Source organism: Pongo pygmaeus, chromosome 8, assembly GCF_028885625.2.
Source record: "Pongo pygmaeus isolate AG05252 chromosome 8, NHGRI_mPonPyg2-v2.0_pri, whole genome shotgun sequence".
In the NCBI taxonomy this organism is placed as follows: domain Eukaryota; kingdom Metazoa; phylum Chordata; class Mammalia; order Primates; family Hominidae; genus Pongo; species Pongo pygmaeus.
In genome coordinates this window covers 6,320,489-6,331,493 of record NC_072381.2, presented here as the reverse complement: position 1 = coordinate 6,331,493, position 11,005 = coordinate 6,320,489, and the positions used below count along the sequence as shown (strand labels likewise).

Genomic DNA, 11,005 nt, shown 5'->3' with positions numbered 1-11,005 from the left:
ACTGCACCCCAGCCTGGGCAACAGAGCCAAACTCTGTCTCAAAAAATAATAAATAAATAAATAAATAAAAATTTCTCCAAAGACATTTCTCAGGGACTGCGCCAGGGGTCCTCTTTAGTCCCAAGGGCTGAAGTGTCATGTTTTGAGGGGATTCTGGTATCTTATGGGGGTTCTCTTTTCACCTAGTCTCAGGAGTATGTCAGAAACTGTAGGTTGAAACCAGCACTTTCACAGATTATCTAGACCATCAATGAATTGACTGGAAAGACTGGCTCACACACCGAGAACTGAATCCAAACCCACTTATGTTGCCTTGCAAAATACGAGCTTAAAATGAAGTTTATAAAACAGTCTTTAGCTGGGCATGGTGGCACATGCCTGTAATCCCAGCACTTTGGGAGGCCAAGGCAGGCGGTTCACTTGAGCTCAGGAGATCAAGACCAGCCTGGGCAACATAGCGAAACCTCATCTCGACAAAAAATACAAAAATTAGTTGGGCATGGTGGCGCATGCCTGTAGTCCCAGCTACTTGGGAGGCAGAGGTGGGAGGATGACTTGAGCCCTGGAGACGGAGGTTGCAGTGAGCTGAGGTCACACCTCTGCACTCCAGCCAGAGACACAGAGCAAAACCCTGTCTCAAAAAACAAACAAACTTTAGAACTCACGAGTATTGTGAAATTCAGATTTTGAAAACTCACAGAAGGCTTTGAATTTTTGTTAATATTTTTAATTCAAAAAAAGTTACTTTCAACGACGTTTGCTCAGATTTCCTTTCTTCTATAAAGTCTTCCTAAGCCTCCTCTACAAGCTGAATGAATGCCTCACTCTTCACCAGCACATCATCTGGGTCTTCTCCCTAGCGCTAGTTATCCATTTGGTGACAGAGCCCACTGCGGGCCAGGTCCAGGTCCGTATGACGATGACAGGGCACAGGGAGCTGCCCTGCTCTCAGGGATCTTAGGCCCAGGTTCAGGAGACAGAGAGCAAGGCAGTCAACACACACTGCGAAAGGTGTGCAGGGACTCAGGAGACAGGGGAGGCTTTTTCAGCGTAGACTTTGATAACTGAATGGGGATGGGGAGAAAGTGTCGGCGAGAACCCTGGATATCTGGGGAGACCTCCCAGGGGAGGAAACGGCACTCTCGAAGGCCCTGCGGTGGGTGCACGGTGGCAAGTTCGAGGACCTGCAGGAGGCTAGTGTGGCTGGAGCTGAGGGAGTGAGAAGTGGAAGGAACCAAGTCCAGGCAGCGAATGGAAATGACTGGTGTGTACAACGTCCACCCCTCTCTGGCCCCGGCCCTCCTCTCCCCGACAGCATCCACCCGGTTACTGAATCTTCTGTACTTAGTCAGTGACTGTGGACCTAGCCCATCTCTCAGATGAATCTCAGAGCTGGCCCGAAAGGTCGGAGCCCCTGTGGATCCCCACAGCCCGGCCGGCCCAGGACCTTACAATACATAGACATCCTCTTTGGGATCAGTCTTTTAATTTTCTGGGTAGTCAGCCTGAAAGGCTAGACCAGATTTCTGTCACGGCCACTGCTCCATCCCTGCACCTGACACATCTCACGCCATTAAACATGGCTCAGAGCTCGAGGAGGTGGCCTCAGATTCCCCAAAATGCTCTGCCCCGTCACGCTGCAGCCAGATCGCAACCCTGGGAGTCATCTCGCAACGGAGGTGCCGAGTCTCTGCCGCCTGTTCTCTTCACAGCGTGGGCGGCAGGCGCGTAAGGGATGAAGTAAGACTCACCGGGGAGTCAAGGCTCTTTCTGGAGCGCAGCAGTGGGGGGCTCCGGAAAAAAATCAGACCAAGCAAGACGCTGGTCACGCATACCGGCTGCAGGAGGAACCACTCCAGGGCTTCCTCCACTCATTGTGTGTGCCACGCTCCACCCTAAACCCTGCCCCATCTGCAGAGATGCAGACGCTTAGGCTGGAAGTGAAACAACCGGCTGAACCTCTGGCAGCCAATGAGTGGCAAAGAAGTCACAGAAGCTTCAGTTTTATTCCCTGTAGAAACCTGGCAGAAGCCAGGAGATGGGGAAGGGCAGGTAAAAGGAACCTAACATGAAAGATACCTTCTGTAGCACCGCTGAGGCAAGAACTGCTGCTGTTTAAAAGGACGCGGGGAAGGGGTATAGAAGGAAGGGAGTAAAACTGACATGGGGCCAGGCACGGTGGCTCACGCCTGTAATCCCAGCACTTTGGGAGGCCGAGGTGGGTGGATCACGAGGTCAGGAGATCGAGACCATCCTGGCTAACACAGTGAAACCCCGTCTCTACTGAAAATACAAAAAAATTAGACGGGCGTGGTGGCAGGCGCCTGTAGTCCCAGCTACGCAGGAGGCTGAGGCAGGAGAATGGTGTGAACCCCGGAGGACGGAGCCTGCAGTGAGCCGAGATCGCACCACTGCACTCCAGCCTGGGTGAAAGAGCGAGACTCTGTCTCAAAAAAAAAAAAACCGACATGGGGCCAGGCACAGTGGCTCACGCCTGTAATCCCAGCACTTTGGGAAGCCGAAGCAGGCAGATCACCTGAGGCCAGGAGTTCAAGACCAGCCTGGCCAACATGGTGAAACCCTGTCTCTAATAAAAATACAAAAATTAGCTAGGCATGGTGGTGCACACCTGTAATCCCAGCTACTCGGGAGGTTAAGGCACAAGAATTGCTTGAACCTGGTAGGAGGAGGTTGCAGTGAGCTGACATCGTACCACTGCACTCCAGTCTGGGTGACAGAGTGAGAAACTCAGTCTCAAAAAAAAGAAAAAAATTAAATTAAAAATAAAAATAAAACATGAAGTCTATCAATTAGAAGAAAAACTGAGACAGCTCATTCTCCCCAAATGCAGGCACTAGACACTCTGTACTTGAACGTCCTGTTGAAAGGAAGATAATGAAGTGGTGAGTTGGCAGCTCCGTGGCGCATCTGCCGTACACATCAATTAAAGACTCTTCTTTCCCCCACGAAAAGACCAGAGGTTCACTTCGTCCATGTATTTCAACCAGGTATTTTATTGGTCTGGCAACTGCAAAATATACAAATTTCTGAAAGGCATCTCCTGTTTGAAAGCTAGCATAGCTTTATATCCCAGGTCATTAATTCAGACAAATACACAGAACACAAAGAAGTCATAAGTCACACATAGGAGGCTCCCAAACCAATTAACAACAAAACCCAATCTCTACAGCTTTCTATTGTTTAGGCTCCTTATACATATTAAATAAATAAATAGCACATCTGCTATCAAAATAATAAAAAAATAAATTTCAAGTATTACAAACAAAAATATCATTGGTGTGGTTCCAAAGAGTTTTTCTTCTCTCCCAAAACGATGAGCTTTGCCCGTGGTCTCAGGACAGAATAAGGAGGGGGGAAACTCACCCAAAAACAAATAGGCAAAGTTCAAAATATTGGTCCCCGCTATTTTGTGGGGTGGAGAGTTGGTAAGAATCAGTAGACGCCAGAAGTTCATGACTATAGCTCAAACCCACCCACCCCGTCCAATGTCCCCTCAAAAGGCAGGTCACTGGCTTCCAAAGTAGGCACTGTTCTCATTTCTGTAGTATCTCCCTCCCTGTCCAGATTCATGTTACCTCTCTCCCTATCTAGGCCCTTCCCATACTAAAGTCCCATGTTAGGCCAAGGCTTCTGTATTTAGGTATTGATTTTAGGTAGTAAGAGGGGAGAGGGGACCAGAGCTTTATCAACCCCTATCTGTATCAAACTTCAGAGTCGATGTTCAAAGAATGAGGCCTGCGAGGGGGACACGAGAAACTATTCTCAAGAGCAAAGCAACAGGCCTTTCATGTCAAATCGAAAAATACAACCAAGTTAAGCACAATCACGCACCCGTGCACGCCCACCCCCTACCCACACATTCTGATGAGACTCAACATCCAGGGAGAGAGAGAAAACTGCGCGAGTCTGGAGTTGCATGGGAATGCAGACAGAGACATCCTCTCCAGCAGACGCCAGCCAAAGCGGGTGCAATGGGCGGGGAGGGCTTGAATGGTTCAGCATGAAATCCCCCACTTGATTGTACGATATCTGAAGCACAGCCTCAGTTCCTACTCAATTCCAACCAGGAAAAAAACATGCATTCTTTAAAAGCTCTTCTCGAAAAACAAACAGCAACGGCTCTTCTCTCCACGCCCAGTTTCAGGTGTCTAAATCCCCCACCCTCACCGAGGACCTGTCCGTTGAGCTGGGAGGAGGATCTCAGGGCTCACAGCAGAAGGCAGGAAAGAAAAGTGACCTTTGGCACGAGCTTTGAGACGTCCTGAAAAGGGTCATTTGGACAAACTCTGCTGCCGAGTTTCCAAATGGTTTCATCTGGGCACGAGACCCCCCGTCCCACCTACCCCAGGGTTTGAGGCAATGAGGAGAAACCAACAGGCTGAGATGACAGGTCCCATGCTTTCCATCACCACGAAAGTGTCACAGATGCCATGAAGGGAAGGCCAGGACAAAGTCCACTCTTCCAACTTTCCCAAGGTACCGGCAGAGTGCCAGGCACAAGGCAGATGCTCCAAGACAGCGTGCAGGCAGCTCTTGAAGAAGTGGGAGTGAGGCCTTGCTTGGGCCACTGTCCCCACCTGGGAAGAGCAGGGACAGTAATGCAAGTGCTGGGGAAGGATGCCAGGTGTTCTGCTCCCCACCTTCAGAGGCTCCAAGCCCCCCAGGGCAAAACACCCCAACATCTACGTTCCTGAACAGAAGGTGTGACTCTCAGGTCACACTTCTGCCATCAAAAAAGTGCAAAAGCCAGCAGCTCCAGGAAAGTGTTTCTCAGTTCCCCCCAAGTCCAGATCGGAGGAGAGAGGGGCCCTGGAGCTCCCTGAGTGGGAGGCCCCAGTTCTCATATTTCAGCAAAATATTTCCCTCTCTCCCCGTGCAGCCAGCCTGCCCTTGAACATCTTTGGAGGCAGAACGCAGGCCTGGAAGGTGTGTGGACCTGCGAGAGAGCAGGGTGTGGACCACCCAGTCAACTTGCATCTCAGCTCAGGGACTTCTTGCAGAAGAGGCCCCAACCCAACACCTGTCCAAGTTCGTTCCCATGAGGCGTCTTCCCAGGTCAAGATGCACCAAACAGCCACGTGGAGGTTTTACACATTCCTTGACCTTCAGCAACTAGGAGCCTGCCTCCTTTAATTTTAGGATTCTGCCACCAGTGTGGTCTTCCCAGCTCCAAACGTGCCAGGAGATTACAGAAACGAAACAAAACGGCACAGTGTCCCCAGCGGCCTCTTGTCAGGACCAGCACTTATCACCCTCCCCAGGCTTTGTGAAGGTCTCCGAGGCTGGACACTCCTAGGAAACCCAGAGGGTGGAGGTGGGGGCCCCGCGGCTAAGGCAGGGCGCCAGGGACCCACGTGGCTTTCTGGTGTCCAGCGGCCGAGGGGACACAGAGGGTGCCAAGCATGGTTCTCTTCGGCCAAGGCTCCCCCGCTGCTCCACCCCACCCTCTCCGGAAGAAGTCCTCAGGATACGTTTTGCCTCGGGCGGAGGGCAGGACACAAGCTAAGCTGCAGAAATGGAAATGGAATGGAACCAACACGTCTGCCTCAGTGTTTCCTGGAGGAGTCAGCGCTGCTCCGGGAGCCTTTCATGTTCTGTTTTCAGGAGAAAAGAGAGGTGGGGAGGGAGTTAGGATTTGAGCTGGCTGAATTCTAAAGCAGAAGACCCGAACCACGCAATGGAGAATTCTTCCCTCCCTCCATCCCAGACAAAGAACATGATCCAAGAAAGGTGCTGCCAACCCCACAGGTGGAAGAGAGCCCAGGTGGGCCCCAGAACATGACGGAAGTAACCCCAGAGTCTCAGAGAAGGGGCTGGGCACCAGGCCAGGAGCTTGCCTGGTGGGGGCCGTGTGGCTCCGGGAGGACTGTGAGCTGCACGGCGCTGGGCACCAGCAACTACAGGAGCCTCATGCTCACGACCCCATAGAAATCCCACACACGGAGCCTCACTGGCCACAGCCAGGCAGAGGATGAGCCCGGGGCCTCCAAGTACACACAGGCCCCTCCTCTCATCTCAGCTCAAAACAGAGCCACACTCCCAGCTCCTGCATCCAGATTCTGGGAACACAGCTTGACAGGCAGAACACAGGTGATACATGGAATGGCTGGACGTGGTGGGGAGGCCCAGGCGGGGAGCCAGGCAGAGGGGGCTGTTGCTAAAGCCCTGCCCCATTTCTGATCACAGTGGCCCTCGCAGGGAGTTCCACCCCTAAGGCACTGGCCAGTACCAAACCCCCCCGCCACCCCGCAACAAAACCATGTTCCAAAATCAGCGAGGAACACGACTGACGGCAGCCACTGCACAGCACGCCTCCTTCCCCGACCTGCTTCACCTACGCCTCAAAAATCAAGAAAACACACAATGTTTAAAACTATTCTCTCCAATCCTGAGTGTCTCCACCTGGACTGCTCTAAAGAGGGTGGGAGAGAGCCCGGGCACACAGGGCCACCACGGCCCATGCCCACCCCACACAGAACTGGGGGTCCAAGGCTGGAGACATCCACAGGGAGGAAAGTCATGGGGCTGGGCAGCATCAGAGCTATTGCCCAGGCGTGGGCCGGACTCAGGAACCCAGGTGATGGGTGCCTGCCAGGAGGTGATGGGTGCCCACCGGGAGGTGATGGGTGCCCGCCGAGAGGTGATGGGTGCCTGCCAGGAGGTGATGGGTGCCCACCAGGAGGTGATGGGTGCCCGCCAGGAGGTGATGGGTGCCTGCCAGGGGACGATGGCTGCCTGCCGGGGGGTGATGGGTGCCCACCAGGGGATGATGGAAGTGATGGGTGCCCGCCAGGAGGGGGCAATTCTCCTCAGACAGCCCTGGGTCCTCATATCTAGGGAGAGCCCCAGCCAGGCTGTGGGATCAGAGAGCAGGGCTGACATTTCCCTCCACATCTGCTGGCTCCAACCCGTCCTCAACACCACCAGCCCACGGCTTCCAGCACCCACAGATGATGGCGATGCAACAGTAACAGTGGAGAGCCTGCAAGACCGGGTGACGTCCATGTCCTTCACCCAGGGGCCCCGGCTCAGGACACGTGGAGGGTGAGAGACAGACTAGAAAGGACCTCATGACAATGGTGCTGCACTTAACACCCTCGGCATGGAGACAGACGAGCCCCGCACTGCACGATGGCCAGTCTGCACACAGACCCAGATGCCGTGACGCGGTGCGGGACAGAGGGACATGCACCCAGGCATTTACCTTTCACGGTTAGTAAGGAGAAAACTTTGAGAAAATGTGACAGACAGTTCGTCTTTCAAGCAGAGTGGGGAAGAGGAAGAAACAGGTTGGAAAAGGAAAAAACAAAAAAGAAAATCTTTAGTAGGATTTTCTAGTGTGCATTTGAAATTTTAAAAATGAAGGTTGCATCACAAATGCCAGGTGATCTCTCCATCCCAAGCAGCCAGCACAGCCCCCAGAAAGGCACTGCAGAGCACCAGGTCCGGACAGTCGTTTGTCCCCATTTCACTGGGAAACCAAGATCACAGGGGTCAAGACTCTAGGCTGGGCGTGGTGGCTCACATCTATAATGCCAGCACTTTGGGAGGCCAAGGCGGGTGGATCACCTGAGGTCAGGAGTTGGAGACCAGTCTGGCCAACATGGTGAAACCCCATCTCTACTAAAAATACAAACATTAGCTGGGCTTGGTGGCGGGCGCCTGTAATCCCAGCTACTCGGGAGGTTGAGGCAGGAGAATCGCTTGAACCCGGGAGAAGGAGGTTGCAGTTAGCCGAGATCGCGCCATTGCACTCCAGCCTGGGCAACAAGAGCAAAACTCCATCTCAAAAAAAAAAAAAAAGACTCCAGGCCATGGCCTTGAGACCCCAGGGGTTTCCCCTCCCCAAGTCCAAGTGTTCCTGCTGCCCCAGAGAAGAAACTCCTCAGGTTACAGGAGGGTATCCAAAGGCTGACCCAATTCCAGCAAGCTCGGAAGTCTCCAAAGGCCCAGGGCACCAAGTTCCTCCCTGATAAGAACAGCAGCCGTCATCCCCCACGCACTTCCTAGGGGCCAGATATTGTGCTAAGTGCTGTATCTATACTCTCATTATGAAAATTTTATAAAGTTATTATCTCCATATTGCAGATGAGGAAGCTGAGGTCCTAGAATTGCTTTAACTTGCCCAGAGTGCCAAGGATAGAGGCCAGGAGGAGTAGAACCAAGATGCAGGCCTGGCTTGGTCTCACTTTCATCATAAATTCTGGTCACAGAGCTCAGGTGGGCTCCTAGAATCAGATGTGGCTACAATCCTAGATGTGGGGTCATGCACCCAGGGTGGACGGGACAATGGGACTCCAGAGTGAAATTCCAACCTGAGTCAGGTGTGATGGGTCCATAGGATGCATTTTTGCTGAACAGGAGGAATTCTAGCAAATGTTAGTCTTGGAGATAGGTAAGATCAGCTTTAGCGGGTGGGGGGCTATCCCTGAATGGCTCCTCCCAGTAGAAAGATTTCTTTCCTGGCAACATGAGGCCATTTGTCTAACGCAGGGGTCCCTAACCCCTGGGCTGTGGACCAGTATCCAGTCCATAGCCCATTCAGAGGTGGGCGGTGGGCGGGCCAGCATTACCACCTGACTCGGAGGAGCACACACAAACCCTACTGTGAACTGTGCACACGAGGGATCTAGGCTGTGCATTCCTTCGGAGAATCTAATGCCAGATGATCTGAGGCAAAACAGTTTTATCCCCAAACCATCCCCCACCCTGCCGTGGTGGGGAAAATTCTCTTCCACGAAACAGGTCCCTGGTACCAAAAAGGTCAGGACTGCTGGTCTAAAGGATCAGGACACGCACAGATGTAAAACCTTCAGGCTCCAAATCCAAAAAGTTTCACACAAGAAGCCCAGATCCTGAAGCAACGCACACTGGCCCCGCGCATCACAGACACTGGCCCTGAGGATGAGGGCATGCCCCGAGAAGCTGGAAGTTAAGGGCAGGCCCACCTTAGGTAAGCAAAGCCTGGCTGTGGGAAGCAGCTGCAAGGGAGTGGCTGTGGGGGTACACGAGGGTCCAACAGCTGGCCATGCCTTGCGGGTTGCAGGGCAGGGGCCTAGGGACAGCGGCAGGGAATGGGCACCCAGCCCACACCCAGAAGCCGCACAGAGGAGGCAGCCGGCTTTCTGAAGCAAGGGGCCTTGCAGGCCCCGGCTCTGCGGCTCACCTGCTGGAAGCACGGGGCAGTCACTCAGCCCCTCAACCATTCAACGGGGGACTGACTGCCCTGCCAACCTCCCAGGGTGGTCTTAAGGAACATGGACATGGGGGACACTGGCACATCCTCCGGCCCTTCACCCCTTCGCCACCAAAATCTGAGCGCCATGCCGAACCTCTCCCATTTCCAAAACCCAGCCATTCTTTTCAGCGTCTCAGGCTGCATTTCTCATCACACCGTTCCAGTTTCTGCATAAAGTAGTTCGGGTAACTTAAGGAGCAAAGAGGAAATAAAGGGTGGGGGGGTGTGTTTTTGGGGGGGGCAAGGGGATGACACTTCATGTGGCCGTCATTAAAGTTCTGCGGCAGGAAGGCCTCTGCTCCTGGTGGGGAAGGGATCCCAGAGCAGTGGAAACACAGCCCCAGCTATCCACGGGCTGCCAGAGCTAAGGCTGAACCTGAAACTCTGCAGAGAGCTCTGGGAGGAGCAGAGGTGACTACATGGGTTAGAGATGGAGGCCACACCCAGCCCTGGGCGTGACTATGATGCTGAGCAGGCTCCAACCCAGGACAAACAGATCCCCAAGAAGGGTCTCCACTTGGAGCTCTTTCGGGGTGTGAGGGGTCCTCATGGGGAGGGAGAGGCTCAGAGCTCAGGCCCCACCACACTCCCGCTATTCCCCATAGGTTTGTTTTACTCAGATTAGGCTCTGAGTAAGTTTTCCTTTCAAAACAAAGGACACTCCTGGGGCAGGAGGGGGCTTTAAGGCTAATGGCACCTGGCACAGAGGCAGCTTGCCACCAAGATCTGATTCTGAGAGGGAAATGTGGATTTATGCCGAGCCCTAAACCACGGCCATTCATTACAAACCACGACCTGCAGCCCTGAGAGGGTCAGGGAGAAGCCAGCTGTCGTGCGGCGGTGTCGGAACACACGCAACGGTAGTGGAGCCACCATGACTGCCTGCACCCTTTACAGGAATCTCTCCTCCCTGCTCCTACGCCCATCTCCTCCTTCCCCCATGGAAGACCTCAGATCACAAAACTGCTCTCATCCTCAATATTTTAACAGGCAGGAGGCCAAATGAGCAAGCAGGAAGAAAGCAGTGCAAGCAGCAGCAATGATCGGAGAGATACTTACAGACAGGCTTGCCCTAGCAAAGGCTGCGGAGGAGAAGCAGAGAGAGAAGTCAGTCAGGAGGCAGGGCGCAATCTGCAGGGACGAAGCCCTGCAAAACCCCACGCCGGCCCAGCCAGCAGCTTCAGACATCCCTAAGAACCTGGCCACCCTGAAGGACTGTCCTCCCAACGCCAGAGGCAGCTCTGAAGCGGACAGGAGGATGCAGCCCCCTTCCCCAGCCTGGTCCCTCCAAGCATCAAAGCAGCAGCCTCTGAACTTCCAAATACAACCGCACATTTCCATCAGAACGGATGCCACACGGACACCATTTCAGTTCTGCTGGCTTTTCATAAAAACCCTCAGATCTGAGACCCACAAGGGAATATGTATGAGAGCTCTCCCAGTCCTGCCCCTGTCATGCGCAAAGCTAAGGAGACTGAGGGCCTGGGAGGGGAAGGAATCTGGGCGATTAAATTGCTGCACTCATGTTAGTGTGGAGCTACCACCAAAGCCAGGCCTCCAGGCTTCCACTAATCACAGCCACCTCACCGTGTCTACGTGTCCCCGCCACATGCCCGACACTGGGCCTGATGCAGGGCATGAATCCCCTCATCTGATCTGACTTCTGCACTGCCATTATTCCCCCATTGCCTGGATGAAAAAACTGAGGCCTGGAGAGGTTAAGTGACCTGTGGAGGCTGCAGCATC

At 53.5% G+C, this 11,005-nt stretch overlaps 1 protein-coding gene across 7 annotated transcripts in view; it reads right to left on the bottom strand.

The window, feature by feature from the left end:
• Nucleotides 1–2,994: 2,994 nt before the first annotated feature.
• Nucleotides 2,995–11,005, bottom strand: part of PFKFB3 (6-phosphofructo-2-kinase/fructose-2,6-biphosphatase 3) — a 90,111-nt gene continuing 82,100 nt past the window's right edge. For 3 of the 7 annotated variants that reach the window (XM_054503410.2, XM_054503408.1, XM_054503411.1), the window contains one exon: nucleotides 2,995–5,615. In XM_054503410.2, the coding sequence (XP_054359385.1) occupies nucleotides 5,568–5,615 (48 nt within the window). In that variant the 3' untranslated portion in view covers nucleotides 2,995–5,567. Of the gene's footprint in view, nucleotides 5,616–7,225; nucleotides 7,278–10,318; nucleotides 10,342–11,005 lie in introns of all 7 variants that reach the window. The other 4 variants (XM_054503409.2, XM_054503407.2, XM_063669519.1 and 1 more) reach the window with 2 other exon arrangements.